The sequence below is a fragment of the Equus quagga genome, chromosome 5, assembly GCF_021613505.1.
Source record: "Equus quagga isolate Etosha38 chromosome 5, UCLA_HA_Equagga_1.0, whole genome shotgun sequence".
Lineage (NCBI taxonomy): Eukaryota > Metazoa > Chordata > Mammalia > Perissodactyla > Equidae > Equus > Equus quagga.
In genome coordinates, this window is record NC_060271.1 from 127,078,674 (window position 1) to 127,101,859 (window position 23,186).

The 23,186-nt window shown below is 38.0% G+C and overlaps 1 protein-coding gene across 2 annotated transcripts in view; it reads left to right on the forward strand.

The window, feature by feature from the left end:
- NBAS (NBAS subunit of NRZ tethering complex) overlaps positions 1 to 23,186 on the forward strand; it is a 337,182-nt gene that overhangs the window by 117,588 nt on the left and 196,408 nt on the right. For both annotated transcript variants that reach the window (XM_046661718.1, XM_046661719.1), the window contains exons 22-25: positions 493 to 576; positions 13,677 to 13,830; positions 20,390 to 20,575; positions 22,333 to 22,506. In XM_046661718.1, coding sequence (XP_046517674.1) covers positions 493 to 576; positions 13,677 to 13,830; positions 20,390 to 20,575; positions 22,333 to 22,506 — 598 coding nt within the window. The remainder of the gene's footprint in view (positions 1 to 492; positions 577 to 13,676; positions 13,831 to 20,389; positions 20,576 to 22,332; positions 22,507 to 23,186) is intronic.

The following is a 23,186-nucleotide window of genomic DNA, read 5'->3' on the forward strand; positions in this document are numbered from 1 at the left end:
TTGAATTCTTTTCGTTCTTTTTTTTTTTTGAGGAAGATTAGCCCTGGTTTAACTTCTGCCAATCCTCCTCTTTTTGCTGAGGAAGACTGGCTCTGAACTAACATCCATGCCCACCTTCCTCTACTTTATACATGGGACGCCTATCACAGCATGGCTTTTTGCCAAGTGGTGCCATGTCTTCACCTGGGATCTGAACTGGCGAACCTTGGGCCGCAGAGAAGCAGAACATTGGAACTTAACCGCTGTGCCACCGGGCTGGGCCCTTGAATTCTTTTCTTTTTAAACCATTTTATGATCAAGGAGAAATCAGCAAGTTGCTGGTTTTTATTTATGTATTGTATAGGATATGTATTATGTACCACTTCACATACCATAAGTAGAAATCCTGGGGATTTAAGGTTATAGAGATACTTTTTGCATCGTGTTCCTTGTATAGCCAGTCATTGAGTAATGTGTATTTTAAATGCTTATGTATTTTTTTTTAAATTTAAGTTATAACGGCGACTCCCTGATGATCATTCCTTGGCATGAACGTAAACACCGAGATAAAGATTGGTGCGAGGAGTTGGAGTGCAGGTAAGAATGAACCAGCCCAGGGGGGTGTCTTCATTTCTCTGTGGGATGGATGAATAGAAGGCCTGTGCAGGTGATGTGTGCTGTTTGGTCACTTACTTGATGGTGGTCCCTGATTTAGGGAGTTTGAGTGAAGTTTTTTCAAAAACTTGACTTGACTCCATTATGTTAAAATTTTTTAATGGAAAAATATTAAATGCTACAGAGGAATTATTCTAAATATGATCCTGATACAAGAAATCTTCATTTTGAGATATTCGCTTTCAATCTTTGCCATATAAAGGTAGATTTCTCATATTTGTTATTATGGTATGCATGCGGTTTTGTTCTTGATTCAGTTTTAATTTTCAGTTTTATATGACTTAACCTTGGAAAGAAGGTGGAGGCATCCAGTACTGCAGAGGAGGGTAGGAGATGAGGTGTGGGGCTGAAAGTTCATGTGAGCAGCATCGTGTCCCTTTATCCCGCACTCCTCAAAGTCAGGCAAATACTCCTTCACTGTCTCTTCTTCCATATTTTCCCTACCTGAAATCAGAGGAGTTTTTGGACTCATGAATTGAGGCAGAGAACCTCCAGATTGAGCCAGGAAGTCTCCAGATTCCTGGACATTAGGCACAGCATAGGGTAGGGGTGGAGTGATGGGGTTGAGAATCTGGGCATTTTGTGAAAATCTGTTTTTTGTGTGTTGGAGCTCTGATTCCCTTCCCCCTCGGTGCACCCAGAATGCAGGCATATTCCCCAAGTATAAGTTTGGAGAATTCTTTTCTGGAGAAGTAATAGCCTCAGAGAAGAGGCCTCGGGATATTGAGATACACTCCCAAAAGTTGGTGCACTATCAGGTCACAGTGAGCCAAGAGATGAACAGGTCCTGCCGCACCTACCTGGCTTCCTGGACATCTGAGGATTGCCTACGGCAGGCAGAACAAATGGATAGGAAAGGCCAAACAAGCAGAAAATGGAACTGAAAGAGACCACGCAAAAAGAAGAAAACTTAAGAAATTATAATTCCTGTTGCCCAGGGGATAAGAGAAGATACTGAACTTGTGAAATAACAATAGGATTTTATAAAATAAGAACATAGAGCTAAGAGAAATTTGGGAAATTAAGAAAAAAGGTGATAGTTGGTATATAAAAATTAGATAGAAGATAAAAGTAAAGAACTTTCCTAGAAATTAGAATAAAAATATAGAGTTAGACAATAAGAGAGCAAATATGAAAAACAAGTCTAATGTTCAAATTATATATATTCTTGTAGGTGATGATGGAAAATAGAGGGGAGGGAATTATAAGAAATAATTCAAGCTTATTACTTATAATTGAAAGTCTGAGTTTCAGATTGAAATGTCCACTCCACAAAACCATACTATCATGAACCTTCCAGAATATCAGAGTAGTAGTTTTCCAAAGTGAAAAACATGTCACATAATAGGAATTTGGAATCAGAATGTCATCAGACATCTCCAGAACATCACTTGAAGCTAGAAGACAATGGAGCAATCCTTTCAAACTTTTGAGAGAAGGTATTTTTTATCTAGATTTCTCTATCTAATTAAAGTCATCAGTCAAGTGTGAGGATACTCATGTAAGGACTCATAAAATTTACCACTGGTGTTCCTTTTTCTTTTCAGGAAGCCATTATGAGATGTGGTTTATTAAAATGAGTGAGTAAATTGAGAGAAGAGAAAGCATTGGATTTAGAAATGGCTCTACCATAGGTAGCCATAAAGGAAAGGCCCAGGATGACAGCTGTGCTCTGGTTGGGGAGAGAGAGCAGCCGGTACAGACTGTGGAGGGGTGCGGATGGCTTGAGAGCCAGGTCTCTCAAAAAAATTGTAAAAATGGGACTGATATGTTATCTGCTATATTTAACTGTTTGGAAGAGACTTTTATGTTTTGTTATTGATAGGCCTTTTAGAGAATTTGGCAAAAAAGAACAATGGATGCATATAAGTAAGTGGGAGGGATGAGGGGATAACAGCATGTTATTAAGTCAGAAAATAAAAAGTTTTTCCAGAAGAGGAATAATTATAATATACTACTTGGCTCAGGAGTAGATAGTTTTCACAAAAGCATAATAATATAAATAATTAGTAGTTTAATACAACTTGTGATATATCCATAATGGGAGGAAGAGGTTTAGGGGAAATGGATAGTTGTGGTTTAAGACCACTAAATAATGTCTAAAGGAGATAAATCAGGAAATAGTCACAAACACAGATTTAGACACACAGAAGAAAAGCCAGGAAGAAAACTGAAAGACTTGAACATGGTGTAGAGGGTGGCAAGGACGTGGGCAGTGGGATTGTGTGTGGGACTGTTGGCTTGTTATTTGATATGTCTTTTCATTCTTTGAGATTTTTAAAAGTATGTACTTATCTGTTTGATGAATGATAAATAAAAGCCTAACTGGTAGTGTGATCATTACCAGTGAAATTTGGAAGCTTTCTTCACATCAGCAGTAATGTTGGCAGTTGCCCTTAATATCACTATATTAACGTTGGTTTATAACATTATATAAATTTCACCTGAACCATATCATTATAATTTGACTTCTGTGTAGACCACATTGTATTCACCACCAGAAGTCTAGTTTTCATCGATCACTGTAAAAATGTCCCCCTTTACCCCTCTACCCCTCTCCCCACCTCTCTTTCTCTATAGTAACTGCCAATTTGTTCTCTGTATCTATGTGTTTGTTTTCTTATATTCCACATAAGAGTGAAATCATATGGTATTTGTCTTTGTCTGACTTATTTTGCTTAGCATAATACCTTCAAGGTCCATCGATATTGTCGCAAATGGCAAGATTTCATCATTTTTATGGCCGAGTAGTATTCCATTGTGTATATATATACACACACCACATCTTCTCTATCTGTTCATTTGATGATTGGCACTTTGGTTGTTTCCATGTCTTGGCTGTTATATTATAAATAGTGCTGCAGTGAACATAGGGGTACCTGTATCTTTACAAGTTAGTGTTTTTGTATTCTTTGAATAAATACTCAGAAGTGAGATACTTGGATTATATGGTAGTTCTATTCTTAATCTTTTGAGGAATCTCCACACTGTTTTCTATAGTGGCTGCACTGATTTACATTCTTCTATCAGCAGTACATGAGGGTTCCCTTTTCCCCACATTCTCTCTGACACTTAATATTTCTTGTTGTTAATAATAGCCATTCTGATCGGTGTCAGATGATATCTCATTGTGGTTTTGATTTGCATTTCCCTGATAATTAGTGATGTTGAACATCTTTTCATGTGCGTGTTGGTCATCTGTGTATCTTCTTTGGAAAAATGTTCACATTCTCTGCCCATTTTTAAAATTGAGTTATTTGTTTTTTTGTTGTTGAGTTGTATGATTCTTTATATATTTTGGATAGAACCCCTTAATAGATATATGATTTCGAATATCTTCTCCCAATTGTTAGGTTTTCTTTTGTTTTGTTGATGGTTTCCTTTGCTGTGTAGAAGTTTTAGTCCCATTTGTTTATTTTTTTCTTTTGCTTCTCTTTCCTAAGGAGACATATTCAAAAAGATACTGCTAAGACTGATGTCGAATATTGTACTACCTATGTTTTCTTCTAGAAGTTTTATGGTTTCAGGTCTTACATTCAAGTCTTTAATCTATTTTGAGTTAATTTTTGTGCATGGTGTAAGATAATGGTCTATTTTCATTCTTTTGCATGTGGCTGTCCAGTTTTCCCAGCAACATTTATTGAAAGGACTTTCCTTTCTCCATTGTATGTTCTTGGCTCCTTTGTCGAAAATTAGCTGCCTATAGATGTGTGGGTTTATTTCTGGGCTCTGGATTCTATTCTAATGATCTGTGTGTCTGTTTTGATGCCAGTACCATGCTATTTTGATTATTATAGCTTTGTGGTATAGTTTGAAGTGAGGGAGTCTGATACCTCCAGCTTTGTTCTTTTTTCTCAGGATTGCTTTGACTATTTGGTGCCTTTTGTTGTTCCATATAAATTTTAGGATTCTTTTTTCTATTTCTGTGAAAAATGTCATTGGGATTTTGGTAGGGATTGCACTGAACCTGTAGATTGCTTTAGGGAATACAGGCGTTTTAACTGTAGTAGTCCTTCTAATCCATGAGCATGGAATGTCTGTCCATTTGTTTGTCATCTTCGATTTCATTCAACAGTGTCTTACAGTTCTCAGTGTACAGGTCTTTCATTCCTTGGTTGAATTTATTCTTAGATATTTTATTCTTTTTGTTGCTATTGTAAATGAGATTGTTTTCTTCATTTTTTTCTCTGCTAATTTGTTGTTAGTGTGTAGAAGCATAACTGATTTTTGTATGTTGACTTTGTACCCTGCAACTTTACTGTATTTATTATTTCTGGTAGTTTTTTGGTAGATTCTTTAGGGTTTTCTATATATAAAATCATGTCTTCTGCCAATAGTGACAGTTTTACTTCTTTTCCAATTTGGATCCCTTTTATTTCTTTTTCTTGCCTAATTGCTCTGGCTGGGACTTCTAATAGTGTGTTGAATAAGAGTGGCAAGACTGGGCATGCTTGTCTTGTCCTGTTCTTAAAGGGATAGCTTTCAGTTTTTTACCATTGAATATGATGTTAGCTGTGGATTTGTCATATATAGCTTTTATTATGTTGAGGTACTTTCCTTCTGTACCCATTTTATTTGGAGTTTGTATTGTAACTGGATGCTATGTGTTGTTGAATGCTTTCTCTGCATCTATTGAGATGATCAAGTGATTTTTATTCTTCATTTTGTTAATGTGGTGTATCATGTTGATTGATTTGCAGATGTTCAACCATCCTTGCATCCCTGGAATAAATCCCACTCGATTGTGGTTTATGATTCTTTCAGTGTATTGTTGTATTTTATTTGCTAATATTTTGTTGAGAATTTTGACATCTTTGTTTATCAGTGATATTGGCTTGTAATTTTCTTTTTTTGTGTTGTCCTTGTCTGGTTTTGATTTCAGTATAATGTTGCCCTCATAAGATGAATTAGGAAGCATCCCTTGCTCTTCAATTTTTCAGAAGAGTTGCAAAGCATAGACATTAAATGTCTTTTGAATATTTGGTAGAATTCACCAGAGAAGTCATCTGGTCCTGTGCTTTTAATTTTGGGGAGGCTTTTGATTACTGTTCCAATTTTCTGACTAGTGACTGGTATATTCAGAATCTCTATTTCTTCTTGACTCAGTTTTGGAAGGTTATATGATTCTAGGAATTTATCTGTTTCTTCTAGGTTATCCAGTTTGTTGGCATATACTTTTTCATAGTATTCTCTTAATAATTCTTTGTATGTATGTGGTATCCATTATAATTTCTCCTCTTTTGTTTCTGATTTAATTTATTGAGTCTTCTCTCTCTTTTGCTTAGTGAGTCTAGCCAAAGGTTTTTCAATTTTGGTTATCTTCTCAAAGAACCAGCTCTTAGTTTCATTGGTCTTTTCTATTTTCTTTTTGTCTGTATTTTCATCCTGATTTTTATTTCTTTCCTTCTGCTGATTTTGGGCTTCTTTTGTTCTTTTTCTAGTTCCTTTAGGTGTAATGTTAGCTTGTTTATTTGAGACTTCTTTTTTGTTTTTTGAGGTTGGCCTGTATTACTATTAACTTCCCTTTTAGAGGCACTTTTGCTGAATCCCATAGATTTTGGGATGTGGGTTTTTATTTTCATTTGTGTCCAAGTGTTTTTTGAGTTCTCCTTTGATTTCTTTCTTCATTCAGTAGTTGTTTCAGTAGTATGTTGTTTGATTTTCAGATATTCGTGGCTTTTCCATCTTTCTTCTTGTAATTGCATTTCTAATTTCATACTGTTGTGGTTGGAAAAGATGCTTGATGTGATTTCAGTTCTTAAATTTATTGAGACTTGTTTTGTTTCCCAGCATATGGTCTATCCTTGATACTGTCCCATGTGCACTTGAGAAGACTCTATTCTGTTGCTTTTGGGTGGAATGTTTTGTGTGTATATCTATTAAGTCCATCTGGTCTAATGTTTCATTTAAGACCGATGTTTCCTGCCTTGCTTTCTGTCTGCATGATCTATACATTGATGTAAGTGGGTTATTAATGTCCCCTGCTATTACCATGTTGCTATCAATTTCTCCTTTTAGGTCTTTTAATAATTGCTTTTTATATTTTGGTGCTCCTATGTTTGGTACATATATATATTAAGAAATGTTATATCTTCTTGATGTATTATTCTTTTTATCATTATAAAATATCTACCTTTGTCTCCTGTTATGTTTTTGGCTTGAAGAGTATTTGTCTGATATAAGTATGGCTACACCTGCTTTCTTTTGGTTGTCATTTTCTTGTAGTATCATCTTTCATCCCTTCACTTTGAGCCTATGTTTGTCTTTAGAGTCGAGATAGGTTTCCTAGAGGCAGTATGTTGTTGGGTCTTATTTTTTAATGTATTTAGCCATTCTGGGTCTTTTGATGGTGAATTCAATCTATTTACATTTAGAGTTATTATTGATATATTAAGACTTAAAAACTGCCATGTTATCTTTCGTTTTCCAGGTGCTCTATATTTCCATTTTTTCCCCTTTTGTTATGTCTGCCATTTCAGTTTGGTTGTTTACTTGATGTTTTTCTGTTTCCTCTTTTCTTATATTTTATGTCAGTGCCCTGAATTTTTATTTTTTGGTTATCATGAGGTTTGTATAAAAGGTCTCATAGATAAGATAGTCTCTTTTTCTGCTGATAGCATCTTATCTTTATTTGCCTATACAAGTTCTGTTGTTTTTCTTTTCCCCTTCTATGTGAGGTTTCTTTTTTTTTGGTGAGGAAGATTGGCCCTGAGCTAACATCTGTTGCCAATCCTCCTCTTTTTGCTTGAGGAAGATTGTCCTTGAGCTAATATCAGTGCCACTCCTCCTCCACTTTGTATGTAGGATGCTGCCACAGCATCACTTGATGAGCGATGTGTAGTCCATACCTGGGATCCAAACCCACAAATCCTGGGCCACCAAAGTGGAGCACGTGAACTCAACCGTTATGCCGCTGGTCCGGGCCCCTCCCCGTCTTTGTTTTTGTTGTTCCAAATTATGTTTTTATGTTGTGAGTTTGTTACCAAATTGAAGTGCTTATAGTTATTTTTAATGCTTTATTTCCCTTACCTTTGTGTTATAATTAAGTGTTTGCCATCCTATTCTGATACAGAGTTGCAGTATTCTGATTCTGTCTGTCTATTTATCACCTTGTTCAAAGTTTTGTATACCTATGCCTTTTCATTTCAGGTAGGAGAGCTCCTTGCAACTTTTCTTGTAAGTCCATTGGTGATGAACTCCCTCAGCTTTTGTCTGGGAAAGCCTTTATTTCTCCTCATATCTGGATAACTTTGCTGGATAAAGTATTCTTGGCTGACAGTTATTTATCTTCCATTTTTTGAATATATCATACCACTGTCTCCTGGCCTGTAGAGTTTCTGTTGAGAAATCTGCTGATAAGCTTAGTGGTTGTTCCCTTGTAGGTTACTGTTTTTTTTTTTTTCTCCCCCTGGCTGCTTTTAATATTCTTTCTCTGTCATTGAATTTTGACAGTCTTATTATCATGTGTCTTGGAGAAAGTCTTTTTTTGTGTATGTGAGGAAGACTGGCCCTGAGCTAACATCTGTTGCCAATCTTCCTCTCTTTTTTGCTTGAGGAGGATTGTTCCTGAGCTAACATCTGTGCCAGTCTTCCTCTGTTTTATGTGGGATGCCGCCATAGCATGGCTTGACGAGTGGTGCTAGGTCTGCACCCATGACCCAAACCTGTGAACCCTGGGCCACCTATGTGGAGCATGCAAATTTAACTACTATGCCACCAGGCTGACCCTGAAGAAGATCTTTTTACATTGAGATAATTAGGTGTTCTCTTAGCTTCATGGATTTCTATAGCCAGTTCTTTCCCCAGGTTTGGGAATATCTCAGCTATTATTTCTTTAAATAAGCTCTCCGCTCCCTTGTCTCTCTCTTCCCCTTCTGGGATACCCATTATTCTCATGTTGCCCTTTCTAATGGAGTTAGATAATTCCTGTAGAATTTCATTTTTAAAAAAACCTTAGTTCTTTGTCCTCTTCTCCCTGCATCATTTCTAGATTTCTATCTTTGAGCTCACTAATTCTCTCTTCCATATGGTCTGCTTGATTTCCGGTGCTTTCTACTTTATTCTTCATCTCATTTATTGAGTTCTTTAGCTACAGAACTTCTGTTTGCTTCTTTTATAGAGTTTTAATTTCTTAGGTAAAGTATTTCTTCTGTTTATTAATTTTATTCCTGAGCTCGTTGGACTGCCTTTCTGAATCTTCTTGTAGCTTGTTGAGTTTTTTCATAACAGCTAATTTGAATTCCTTATCAGTTAGATCACAGTCTTTCATGACTTTATATTTGGTTTTTGGAGAACTGTTATTTTTTTTTTTTTGATGCTATGTTAACATGGCTCTTCTTGGTGCTTGATGAGTTATTCCTCTGTTGGCACATTGTCATAGGGAATACCTTTTTTTATTTAGCTATTGCTTTGTTTCTTTGATCCTGATTATTCAACTGATTGGAGATTAGAGGCCTTTCTTTTTTTGTTTTTTTTTCAGTAGGTAAGCTATATCAACAGTTTTTGGTTTCTCTTACCTGTGCTGCCTCTTGCTGTATTTGGTGGTTGGCACTTTCCACCCTCCACCACCTCTATTCGGGGTGTTGCCAGAACTCTCGTCATCACTGTCTGCAATTCTAGGGGTCACTGATGCCTTGCTGTTGCTGGTATTGCTGCATGCATTGGCTTTGTTGCTGGGGGTATAGGGATGGCTGATGCCTCTCTTGTGTCTGGGATCGCCTGGATCAGAACCACTGCCAGTGTGATGGGAGGAGGGGGAGAGGTGGGAGTGAGTTGGGTTGTTGGGTACCATCTCCACTGTTGCTTGTTTCCTTGTGGCTGCATGCACTGCTCTGTTTGCAAGGCTAGAGTCACATGCATGCCTCTGCTGCTGTTACCAGGCTCTGAGTTGTGGCGTGGGGCTCCACTTTTGTGGCTACTGTGCTCCACATGGGTGTGGGCACTGCTGTGACCAGGACGCTGGAGTTATTTGTGTGCCTCCTCTGCTGCCCACCAGATTCTCTGTGGCTGGGTGGCTGGGCACTGCTCTGCTTTTCCCCCCGTTCGCCTCCTCTTTGTGCTCCGATTCACCAACTTCATATGTACTGATGTTCTGGTGTGTTGGGCAGTGTAGCCTTTGTTGGCTTATGAATGTTTTATTTGCTGTAGGTTGAAGAGGAGAGACAAATGGATCCTCTCACACTGCCAGGATGATGACATTGCCTTCCCTTAGTTTTGTTTCTTTCAGTTTTGATATCTGAGTTAATAGAATATGTAACTCTTAGTTACCTTTTTCACTTCAGTGAGTTTTAGTGTGATAGCAATTGAATATCCTGCTGTGTTTTTGCTATTATTTGCTTTTAAAAAATTATTTTTTAATTTAATTTTTATTAAAGTTGTATATATTTGCAAATGGATTATAGAGTTAAAGTTTCTACAAAACTTGTTTAACAAAAAAAAGAGCAAACACCAAAACCCATAGTCCTTTGTTTTGCTTCTTCCATATCCTGCCCTCTGGAAGGAACTACTTAAATTATTTTAAATGCTTGTTTTGGTCTTTACTCCAATCTCTGAGTAAGATAATTGCATAGCTCCTTCTTGATTTTTTAGCTCCAGGCATTAGCTGTGGACTTCATAGAAGGGAAGATAATGGTTTAGTCTCTTTTTACTCCAACTATCCCGATCCTCCTTGAGTATTTACATTGCTCCTGCTTCCTTTCAAAAATATTTTACTGTTGTTTCAGTGGTGTTTCAGGAGAAAGTGTAGCTTAGTGCTTTGTATGTGTCAGCCATATTTAACTAGAAGTCCTCATTTACCAATTGTAATGAGCGATTGAAAAGGTAGCTACATTTGAAAAGGTGGGAGTTGATGCCGGTGGATATGGAGGCAGGGAAAGGTGTGATGATGCTGTTGACTGCATGCCTCTCACTTTAAGATGGTGCCTTTGACAGAGTCCACTGTCCTTTTTGTCTGATACTTCCTGGTTCTTCTTAGCCTGTGCCTTTTAATGATTCTAACAAGTAGATAAGTGGAACGAGGGCATTTCTTCTCAGACTGGGCACAGCAAGCTAAAATGTAAGAAAACTTGCTGTGCTGGAACTCATAAAACTATAAAAATGAAAAGCCTGGAAAAGTTTGACAGAAGAAAAGGTGCTTCTGAAGATGATACAAATTTTCAGTAGTACAGGCCGTATCTTGTTGCCTTTTCTTTTAATTAATGTCTTTCCTCTGTTAGATTCAAGAATATTGAAGGAAGAAAAACATGCAGTATCTATTCTTATGAAGTACATAATCTGGCAGGAAAGATGCTGCCACTGTCAATTACTAACGTGAGGAGCACTGTGAGAGAGAAGGGCAGGGTTCCCTGGGAGCATATGATAGGGCAACCTCAACTTGGTGGAGGTCAAGGAGGCTGCTCCCGGGGCAGTGATGCGAAATCCTAGATTTGAAGGATGAGTAAGATTTAACTCAGTGGAGGATGAGTTTGGTGAATGAGAGGAGTGAGCATTCTAAGCAGAGGGAAGAGCATGTTGGAAGGTTCAAGGCAAGGCCCCCTTCAGGGACTGAAAATAAGATCTGTATTGTTGAAGTATACAGAACAAAAGTGAGACCGACACCAGGGTGAGGCTAGAATGTTTTAAGGCAGATTACAAGGTATAAAAGTGTGGGCATCGGGATGACATAATTAGGTTTCTGTTTTTAAAAAGATAGCTATATTACCCGAGGATATCATGAATTTAGTTTTGATCTTGTTGCATTTGAAATCCTTGTGAAATATCTAAGAGTAAATAGCAGGAAGATTTTGAAGATTTTGGAGCTTGTAAGTGAAGTCTGGGTTGGGGGTAAAAATATGGTAGTTTTTGTAATGTCTGTGGTAATTTATATGTAGAGCTGAAGGGGAGACCTAGACGCATAGAGTGAGAAGAGAGCTGCGCTCAGCATTTGGCAGAGCTAGTGTTTACTGGTTGGCTAGAAGAGGATATTCTAGCAAGAGGACTGAAAAAAGAGCAACCAGAAAGATGAGAGAAATGATGACGCTATATGGCATACTGGAATGAAAGACAAGCATGTTTCTGGAAGGAGAATGTGGTTAAATTCTCTCAAATGGTACTGAGGGAAGAGAAGTACTGAAAAAGGTATCAAAGGAGGGCCTGGCCCCAGGGTCAAGTGGTTAAGTTTATGCACTCCACTTTGGTGGCCCAGGTTCATGGGTTTGGATCCTGGGTGCAGACCTACTCTACTCACTAGCCATGCTGTGGCAGTGACCCACATACAAAATAGAGGAAGTTTGACACAAATGTTAGCTCAGATCTAATCTTCCTCCAAAAAAAAAAAAAAAAAGAGGAGGACTGGCAGTGAATGTTAACTCAGGGTGAATCTTCCTCAGCAAAAAAAAAAAAAAATATATATATATATATATATACACATATATATATATCTCAAAGTTGCTTGTGGGTATTTTTCTCTGCTGAAATGGGTCAACCCTTTTTTTCTTTTTCTTGTTTTGGTGAGGAAGATTGGCCCTGAGCTAACATCCATTGCCAGTCCTCCTCTTTTTGCTTGAGGAAGATTGCTGCTGAGCTAACATTTGTGCCAGTCTTCCTCTATTTTGAATGTGGGAAACCACCACAGCGTGGCTTGATGAGTGGTATGCAGGTCTGTGCCTGGGATCCAAACCTGTGAACCCTGGGTCGCCAAAGTCGAGCATGTCAACTTAACCACTATGCCACTGGGCCGGCCCCTGGGTCACCTTTTTTAAGGGGAATATTAGGGGGAGGTGCTGGGATTTTTGTGTGGCAGTGATGGGGAAAAGTCACTGGTCAGAATGTCCATGACAGTAGTGAGACTGTGAGTAAAGGACTGCCAGTCGTAAGCACAGCAGCTTGTGTAAGACGTGGGTAAAATGCCCAAATATTAACGGGGTTTGTGTCTGGTCATGTGTTACAGCCACTAGTAATTCTAATAAAAATAATACCTATAAATAGAAATTAAGCACCTGCTCTGTGCCAGACAGTGTACTTTCTTAATGTGATTTTGAATATTTTTGCATAGTATTATTCCCATTTTTATATGAATAACACAAATCTTAGTCTAGTTTTAGCTAAGTAATTTATGCAAGGTTTCACAGCTTTCAGTGATGGAATTGTGCGTCAGCTTCAGTTCTGATTCCAAAGCCCCTTGCCTTATAATAGTAACAATTATGGCATCTGTCATTTACTATTGACTTACTTTAAATAAATAAATGTCCCTAATGGGACACAGCATTTTCCCATATGTCTTTCCAAGAAATCTTAGGTTAAATTTTTTCTGTTTAGTCCTTAACCATGGAAGGGAATTGGCCAGGATCATCCTCATAAAAACTCATAATCTGTGATCCGTGTGACATTATCCTTGTGTCTGTTCCTCTAGATGTTGTTTCTCTTTCACTCCGGCTGGTGAATGGTGTAGAGCTGTTCCGTATTTTGCAAATGTCAGTGCAGTGCTATGTTACTGACGCCTAGTAAAGGTATATTAGCAACATAAATCAGGTGTATTTTCTCTTACTTTTATGAACATGTGAAACAAGATTTCTTAATTTATATTTGAATTGGAATCTCCTGGGAGTGTTTTCCTAAGCTAGCCTGGCTGGCCATCACTGGTCGTTTTGATTTAGTAGGTCTGTGGCAGGCACCAGCCACATGCATTTTGTAAAAGCTTCCCAGGGTGATTCTGATTTTGTTAATACTTATTTGATTGATTTGTGGCGTAGTTGTTTTGATTTATTGTCCCATTCTGAATTTTTAAATTGGGAAACTAATAGGAAAATAAATTAAACATCCTAAAAAATGTCTCATTTGCCTTCTAAGTGTGCACATATATACAAGAAAACAAACACACCCCTCAAGACGTACGTACATACTCCCTGTCTCTTCAGCCACTCTCTCCCTGTCTCTGTCCCTGTCTCTCTGTCTCTCTGTCTCTGTCTCTCTCTTTCTCTTTCACAAAATTATAACTTTTCCCAGCATTTCAGTAAGTTGTTAATTGTTCTTTTTGTGCTTTGCAGAATGGTGGTTGAACCAAGTCTCCAAGATGAAAGTGAATTCTTATATGCTGCCCAGCCCGAGTTGCTGAGGTTCAGGACAAGCCAGCTTGCAGTGGAGAAGGTTATGGACTGGTATCAGAGCAGAGCAGAGGAAATAGAGCATTATGCCCGACAGGTGAGGGGAGAATGACATCTGCTCAGTGAGGCAGCGGGGCTGCGCGGGATCCTTAGGATTCAGTGCGTGTAGAGGCTGCTCACAGTGTTGCCAGGGATCATGTCTATGGTTTGCAAGGGATGAAATGAATATTTCTTATTACTTTTGTTCATTTATCCTTTGCCTCAGAAGCTTTTGTCTCTTTTTTTTGATTCTTAAAGAGCAACTACATACAAGAAAAGTTCAAAATCTTTTTTTAAAATGTAAGCTGCAAAATATGGTATATACTGTCCTAGATTTTTTGTATATTTTTAATAGGCTTAATACCCTGTTCATTTAAAAGATTGCATCAACCTAGAAATGCTTGGCTAGTCCTCTGTCATATTGCAGTATTGTAGTTGATTGTTATTTTGCTTTTCAGGAGCCCCTTTCAAGGCTCTGTTTCTAGTGTCTTCCTTTAATTCCAAGCCTAATTTTCCTCAGTCTCCATATGCCTTTACTGAGATGCATCAGAGAGGGGGTGTGGAAGAGAGAGATGAGGATTGTACTGAAGGTTAGGATACCTCAATACTAATCTTGACTCTTCCACAAACAGACCTGATAACTCTGGACCTGCTACCTACCTTTTCTGTACCTTGTTTTTCTCATGGAGTTAGTTCTTGTACCAGAGTCTGTGAAAACAAAGCAAGTATACAGGGGATGACATTAAAAATTCTGCTAATTGAGTGCTCTGCCACTGTAAGGAATAGTTGTCTTCATCTTAGAGAACAGAATTTGTTAATTCAAAGCCAAGAATGGCAGAATGCTCTTTGAAATCTCATTCAGGGTCTGGCCAATGGATGGCTTTTTCTTTCTGCTCACAGTCTTGGCTTTGGACCACCTGTCCTACCATCAGTTTTTTGTTGATGGAAAGGGTGATTCCAGGGGGTCTGATGAGCAGCAATACCGTGGGAAGGAATATGTCCCCTTTGTTTAAATTTCTGCTTAGTGTGTTTCCACAACCCTGTATCTCCAGTTGATAGTCTTCTTGAATTCCTATTTAATCTAATTTCTATTTTCGGTATTCGTAGAATTGAAGATGAATTGTTTGCTGGAGTTGATGGCAATCTTATAAACCACACTTTTTGGAGGATGGTCAAGAATATTTGTGATTGGCTATCCAGGTTTTTGAAGATGGCTGAGGACCATAGCACATTTGAAAATGTTTAGAATCCTAAGCTATCAGCATGAAAAGAATCTTTGGTGATGATCTAGTCAAATTCTCTCAGTTATAGATAGTTAAATTTCCCAGAAAGGAAAGTGAGCGACTTGCTCAGCGACACACAGTGGCAGAGCCAGACAAAACCCAGGTCTCTGGATAATCTTTCCTATAGGGTCCCTATAAAAATGGACAATTACACAAATCTTAATGACTGAGAGTAAGATGAATTAATCTAAAAAAAGTGGTTCTCGATTTTCAGACCCATAGTATCTTTTTGTAGCAAATATTTTGTAATGCTTCCTTATTATCCTGATGTGAAAATCATAGACAATTCTTATTTACAAAAATAATTTCCAAAATGGTTAATGTTATGACTTTACTTCAATATATAGAATAAATAAAATATGTAAATGCTTGATCATGACTACACTAGGAAGCAGTCAGTGAGAAATCACGTTGAATAAGACAGCTGAAATAGACAGATTTAGGTATGTTGTATTGTTGAGTCAAATACCACAAATTGTTGTCTTGGATGCAAACAACTCACGGTAAAATTTTTAACAAAACAAAGTAAAGTCTTCCCTTGATTATACAGTACCTGCATTCCAAGAAAATTCAGTGTAAATTAAACCATACAAAATAGAATTTTGTGCAAATGTTAAATGAAGTTGAGATCTGTCTGGACTCTGATCATTGTAACTTGGTTTTCAGGACATTTGAAAGGTCGGCAGGAATTAGGACGAGTTGGTTTTGCGGAACTGCCCTGCACACAGCATGATATCTGGCATTCCTGGCTTCCACCCACTTAATGTCAGTAGATGCCACTAATTCCTGTGATGGATGAAATGCTTCCTCAGAGTGTCAGAATGCCTCTTGGTGGACAGCTCTGCCATTGAGAACTGTAGTCTTAGCAATATCACGCATCTGGAAATGACCAGTTCATATTGGTCACCTTAAAGAAAGTCATTATTACTTTGCCATTACAGAAGAAACTCACTTGGTAATAATTGATGAAGAAAGCTCTTAAGTGAGCCAATGAAGCACATTTTTGTACAGGCAAATGTAGGTTGTGTAATCATGCATCTAGACATCTTTTAAGACTCCAGTGGCATCATGTGATTTACCGAAATTTTACAAATGCATGTAGTTTACTATTTATTGTCTCTGGCTAACAAGACAAAGAATCCTGCTTTATGGACCAGTTTTGTCTGAGCACTTTGTGGTTTTTTAGCTAAACTTCTAGATATAGCTTCTTGAGAGTAAGGAGAAAAGTGTATGTACATGTGTATTTATATATACATTAAAAAAAACTGGTTTCTAGGTTGTTCTGTCAAATGAGCCAAGAATGAGAATTAAAAAAAATTTCTCATGCCTTTAAAAAGTCCTGGGCAACCAGCCTCATGCATTTCAGGAGATCAGTAATGACTCCTCAATGTTTAGTGTTTAAATATTTTGTAACCCAAATTTTAATCATCATTCAGGTCTTTAAGAATAGCTGTAACAAAAAAAGAAAAAGGGCCATACTTGTATGTGAAATAAATTATCAATTTTCTTTACACTAGTCTGTTCTTGTTTATTTACTTTATATACATTTTTTAGAGGCGTTTAGGTTTTAGGTATTTTTAGAAAGTACAGAGAGTTTCCATATTCCCCCTCTCACCTCCACCCCACCCACTAGTTATCCCACACACTAGTTGTCCCTATTATTATTAACAGCTTGCATTTGAGTGGTACCTTTCTTATAGTTAATGAACCAAGATGTTCTTCAGTAGGTGAATGGATAAATAAACTGTGGCATATCCATACAATGGAATATTATCCAGTGCTAAAAAAGAAGTAAGCTATGGAGGCATGTTAAATGCATATTGCTAAGTGAAAGAAGACAACCTGAAAAGGCTATGTACTGTATGATTCCAACTATATGACATTTTGGAAAAGACAAAACAATAGAGACAGCAAGAAGATCAGTGGCTGCCCGGGGTTGGTGGGGGAGGGATGAATAGGTGGAGAATGAGGATTTTTAAGACAGTGAGAGTACTCTGTACAATACCATAATGGTGAATACGTGTTATACATTGTCCAAACCCATAGAATGTACACCACCAAGAGTGAGCTCCAATGTAAGCTGTGGACTTCAAGTGATTATGATGTGTCAATGTAGGTTCATTGACCGTAACAAATGTACCACTCTGGTGGGGGACGTTGATAACACAGGAGTTTGTGCATATGTGGGGGCAGGGCGCTCTATGGGAAATCTCTGTACTTTCTGCTCATTTCTGCTGTGAACCTAAAACAGCCCTAAAAAATAGTCTATTAAAAAAAAAAACTATAAAGCTTTCTGAAATGTAGATTTTTTAACAGTCTAGTAATAATTCCTAGACATCTTGAATTCTTTTTTGAGTAATTAGGAATAATTGTGAAGAAAGAAAAGTGATTTGGGGGTGCCTTATTTAGCTGATTTGTGGTCCTTCTTTCTCTCATTTATTTAAAAATACTTATAACAGAGGTATTGTTCTTTAGCTTCATTTTAGATATCGATGTTTCATGTGCCTTATGCTACAATCAAAGTGATAGCTGTCATGGTTTTATCTTTTTCACTTTTAGAGGTTTAACTGATGTGGGACTTCTTTTTCCTTAGTGTCTACAAATGCCTTTAGCAAAACTTGTTTGTTGATGTAAGAATAATGTATAGTGGTGAAATTTATCCACTGAGGGCTCAGAATCTGTGGTATAATTCTCTAAGTTGTATTAGAGCTTGTTTTCGTTTAAGGTGTCAGTAATTTGATTTTAAAGGATTTTTACTTCAGTAACTTTTAGGAAGGTAACAAATTCAAAGTTGGTATTAGAAAAATGAATCTGGGTCGCAAAATTAGTAAGTGTATTACACGCTGATAATGTATATGTGTTCAAACTATTACTTGTACAAGGTTATGTTTTATGCATCATTTTCTTCATGCTTTCTGAAAATTCATCTGGGGGAGAGTTTTTTTTTAATTGGTATACGGGTAGATGTATTCTTCCAGACGTGAACTGTATTTTTATTACTAGACATTAAGTTAAAAACATTTGTCTGTTGAAGTATTAGCAGATCCCTCCTGTTTACCTCACGCCTTACCTGCCTCTAGCTTTTCCCCTTGTAGTTACTGCGCCACTCTTTCCAACTGCAAATGCGTTTCTTCTTTTTTCACCTTGTCTTCACTGGTGAGTCCCTGCGTCTTTGAAGGGCTTTGGGCGCTCCTCGAATATTGCTTTGCATTTTTTCTATGCATCGCCTGGCTGTCCTCTCCTCCTGTCTTCTACCCCACCACCTCCTCATCCTTCTCAGAAAAGATTTTGCTTTGTATTTCATTGGAAAATTTGAGAATTCCCTTCCATTTGTCCTTACTTTTTCCAGTTTTTCCCAGGGGAAGACATCTTTCTTCTTGCGTTCAAGCTACTTGTTTTCTTTACCTGTACTCTGGATTCCACACTCCCATGCTCAGAGTTGTTCTCTCGGTCATCTATTTGCTGTCTCCTGTAGCTTCCACCTCTCCTTTTCTACTGTGTTTATTACCTTTTTTCCTTTTTTTTTTTTTTACATAAAGTTCAAATCACTCCTATTTTATAAATACAAAAAACATAAATCAGAGCCATATTCTCCCTGGCTTCTGCTTTAGTTGTCTTCTTTCCATCATAGCTCAGCTCAGAAATAGTCTCTTTGCTCTTCATAATCACTTTCTCAGCGTTTGCTTACTCCTCGTTCCCTGGAGCCTGGCTGCTCTTACTACTCTCCTGCAGCTGCATCAGTGAGGCTCCCAGTAAGACATTACCGCCTCTTAACGTCAGAGTCCCCTCCTTTGTTACTTAACAGCACTGTCCTTCGACACCACTGCTTCCTCTTTCCTGCAGTCTCCTCTGCTTAGCCTTCTGTGGTACCATTTTCACTTTTTCTTTGTTCTTGCCTTAGCCATTCATGTTAGTCTCCTCCTGTGGCTCATGTTCTCTGGCTTACCCCTTATATATTGCTGTCCCCCATTCCAGTAATTGTGGTGCTCCTAACTAGTCTGCCTGTTTTCAGTCCGGTCCATTTCCAATTCATCATTCACATTTCATTCGTCATTCAATAAATACTTACTAATATTCTTTCTGAAGCATGTAAACCTATTTATGACATGCTTCAGTTGAAAATCCTTTGGTAGTAGTTCCGTTTCAGGATAAACTGCAAATTCCTTAGCTCAGTAAACAGCAGTCTTCATTATCTGGCTCCTCCCCCCTGCTCTAGCCATGCTTCTCATCTCTTCACCTCGTACCTTCTTTTCAGTCTTCTGGAACCAATTGTACTTTCACCACACATTGTGCATCTCTGCCTTCCATGCTGTGCTCCTGTCTCTCTTCCTTCTTCACCTACTAATATCCATTCATTCTTGAAAGTGCATTGTACGTGTTCCCCGCTCTGGGAGACTGCGACACTCTCAGGTTGGGCTACGTGCCCTTTTCTTTGAGATCCCAGTCTTCCATGGCACTTACCTCGCTCTACTTCAACTGTGGATTTATTGGATTGTGTTTCACTACGAGATGGAGAGATCTTTGAAGGAAGACGCTTCGTCCCATTTAGTTTTATATTCCTAACACTTAGAATGGTGCTGAGTTCATAGTAGGTTCTCAATAAAGTTATTAGTCTAGGAGTAGGGGAGTAAGTAAGGAGCGGTACAAGGCACTATGGGTTAAGGCCACATTAGATGATATTGCCCTCAGTCAGAATATGTCACTTCATAAACCTGATCAAGTGATAGGAGTCAAATTGCTGTGTGCTGAGCATCTATGGGGAAATCATTCTTCATTTTAGTCTAAGTGAGGTCTAAATATTTTAATTGAGACAGAAAAAGTGTCCATCAGAGTTAGGCGTTCGCCAAGAATTTACTGAATGCCTTTTGTGTGAGAGGCACTGTGAAAGGTAGGTACTGAACACGAATATAAAAGCCAAACGTTCTTTTTGGAGCAGAGTGGTATAGTGAAAATAGGATTAATTTGGCAATAGCACTCACTCGCTATGTGGGGTTTTTTCTGCTTGTTAATGTTGTGAGAATTAAATAGACAAAATATATGTAAAACTTCTCTGTAAACTTCAGTGCTGTGTGAACTTAAGATGGTTGTCTTCCTCTGAGTATCTTTATCTTCAGTATTTCTTGCTGATGGTTTGATTCTTTTGATACAGTTTAAGGCTGATATATTTGATAAAGAACTCTAACGTTTTTGTACTGAATAAAACATGTATGTTACTGATAATGTGATTTTATAGAAAATGATTACAAGAATTAGATTCTCTATTGGAGGCTTTTATTTTAGACTATATGGAAAAGATATAATAATCAGAGACTTACTGTGACTTTTCCATTTTAGGTTGACTGTGCTTTGTCACTTATTCGACTTGGGATGGAGCGGAGCATTCCTGGGTTGCTGGCTCTGTGTGATAATTTGGTTACTCTGGAAGCATTGGTTTATGAAGCCGGCTGTGACTTAACCCTAACCTTGAAAGAACTCCAGCAGATGAAAGACATTGAAAAACTAAGATTACTGATGAATAGTGTAGGTTTTATTTTGACTTTCTTTTTAAGCATTCCTTATGTACTGTGATTAATGTGTGTCTCAAAGCCAAAGATGAAATGTCCTCCAAGCCTGAGAACTTAGTAAATAAAGGAAGGTTTCTTGACTTCAAAAAAAACCCAAATCAGGTGCTGGCCCCATGGCCGAGTGGTTAAGTTCGCGCGCTCTGCTTTGGTGGCCCAGGGTTTCACAGGTTCAGATCCTGGGCGTGGACATGGCATTGCTCATCAGGCCATGCTGAGGCGGCATCCCACATGCCACAGCTAGAAGGCCCCACAACTAAAAGTATACAACTATCTACTGGGAGGATTTGGGGAGAAAAAGCAAAAAAAAAACCCAAAAAATTGGCAAGTTGTTAGCTCAGGTGCCAATCTTAGAAAGAAAAAAAAATATCAAATTTTATGAATAAATTACTGAAGGCATCTAAATCCATTTTGGCTGTTTTTGTACCTTGCTTGCTCTTTATTCATACTCGTCTGTATATAATTTTTTTCCTTCCAGCTAGGCATATTTCTAAACTAGTTGTCATTCTAGTAATCATGTTTCTAATCCTTCACTGCGTTAGAATTCCCAACCACTTATATATTTCAAGGTCTTAGAGAAAGAAAGTGCTGGAGTTCAAAGGGCTGGTTGAGTGGTTGTGTGAAGACAACATCTTGGCTTGAGGGTTGCTATGTTTTAGAGAATTTGCCCAGCCATTCTTAGATTTTCCTTGGGTCATCCTGGAGAGAAAGTACACTTCTCAAAGTTAGAACCTGGGTTCTACTAAGTGAGACACATTGAGATGAGAATGACAGGCCAAGGAGGTCCAATATTCTTTTTAGTCTTTTGCTCTTTGGCAGCCTGGTGTGAATGGGCCGCATAAGGGATGGAGTCACAGCTGCCTGACTTGTTTTCTCCCTCGATTCTTCTCTCTCTCTCATGCTGTCTTTTTCGTCTCCTTTTCTCTTTCCTTCTCTTTCTCATCATCTTTCTCCCTCTTATCAATCCCCCTTTTCTCTCTCTCCCTCTGTCACTGTCTTCCCTTTCTCTTATTACTTTCTTTTCCTGATAATCCAACCCATGAAAATTAATCTACGTTACATGTAACTCCTCTTAAGAGATTTAAGTATATCTCCTGGGGTAATTAGGAGAAGAGATTGTGTAATCTCAGGGATAATGAGTAAAATTATGTGTGTCATTTAGAGTTTTGTGAAGGTAGATATAAAGGGGCAAAATGAAACAGAGGAAGAGGAAAAGGAAGGGAGAGAATCTGGGATTTTATACATGAGACTATTCTCAAGTGGCTTCTTTCTATAACTTCTTCATGCTTCTCTCTCTCTCTCTGCTTTTTTCTGTTTCACACTTTCTGTTGGCCTATGGTCTCTGACTCTCTTTACACACACACACACACACACACTTTTGGGGTGGACCCTCTCTTTGCTCTGGAAGACCTCATGAGCGAGTAGTAGTAGCAGCGTTTGTCTTCCAGAGCTGGGCCTGGGCTGTGAGAGACCCCAGAGTGATCATGGTGCTCAGGAGTCTGTTGTGCTGTTAGTTCTCCTCGCCCCAGCCAGAAGGGGACTCTCCAGCTGCCTGTCAGTCTCCATGTGAGGGGTGAACTGGAGTATCTGTTTTAGAAAGTGTTGGGCTTTCACTGTTTAACGTCAGTCTGATTATCTGTGAGCTTTAGAACTTGTTGTCTGGTATAATCAAATATTTAATGTGTGTGTGTTTGTTTTGGTTAATTATATTTTCAGTGTTCTGAGGACAAGTATGTGACAAGCGCCTACCAGTGGATGGTTCCCTTTCTCCATCGTTGTGAGAAGCAGTCTCCCGGTGTGGCTAATGAGCTGTTAAAAGAATACTTGGTAACTTTAGCTAAAGGAGACTTAAAATTTCCCCTCAAGATATTTCAGCATTCCAAACCAGATGTAAGTAAAAGCTCTAACTTCTTAAAAATCTTTACATAATTGGGTTTTATTTCTCAATTTTTTATGATAGGTTTTGCAAGTAATTTCCCTTTAAACAGGAAAAGAGATGGTTGTCTTTTTTTTCTTTAAAAGTGTTTCAACAGTTCTGTCCAAAAAGATTTTTAGAAGTTTATAAAACTATGTGTTTATTTTGATTGATTTACTCCAAAGTTTGTTGACTGTCTACAATATTTTGGAAACTGGCAATACCAAAATATCTTAATAGTTGATAGGTATTGAATTCTTACTATGAGCAGGCGCTTTACAAGTGTTAACTCATTTAATCCTTACAACAGTCCTATGAGGTAGATATTTTTATTATATGAATATTATAGGATAAGAAAATTGTGATATAGAGTGGTTGGGCAAGCCTAGGATCACACAGTAAGGAGTGGAACTTGAGCTCAAACATAGGTGTTCTAATTTCAGAGCTGTGTTCTTAACCATTATGCTTTACCATAACACCCCAATAGAAGAAGAAAAGACTTCTGCCCTTGAGGACCTTCAAAATATTTATGAAATTTTTAGGCTCTCATAGGAGATCTTGTAATTATTCTTAACTTATATCTGCTTAAGACTACTGTATTTATAGCTCTGTATTTCTGTAGGGTTCAAATAGTTGTTTAGATTTGCTGGTGGTA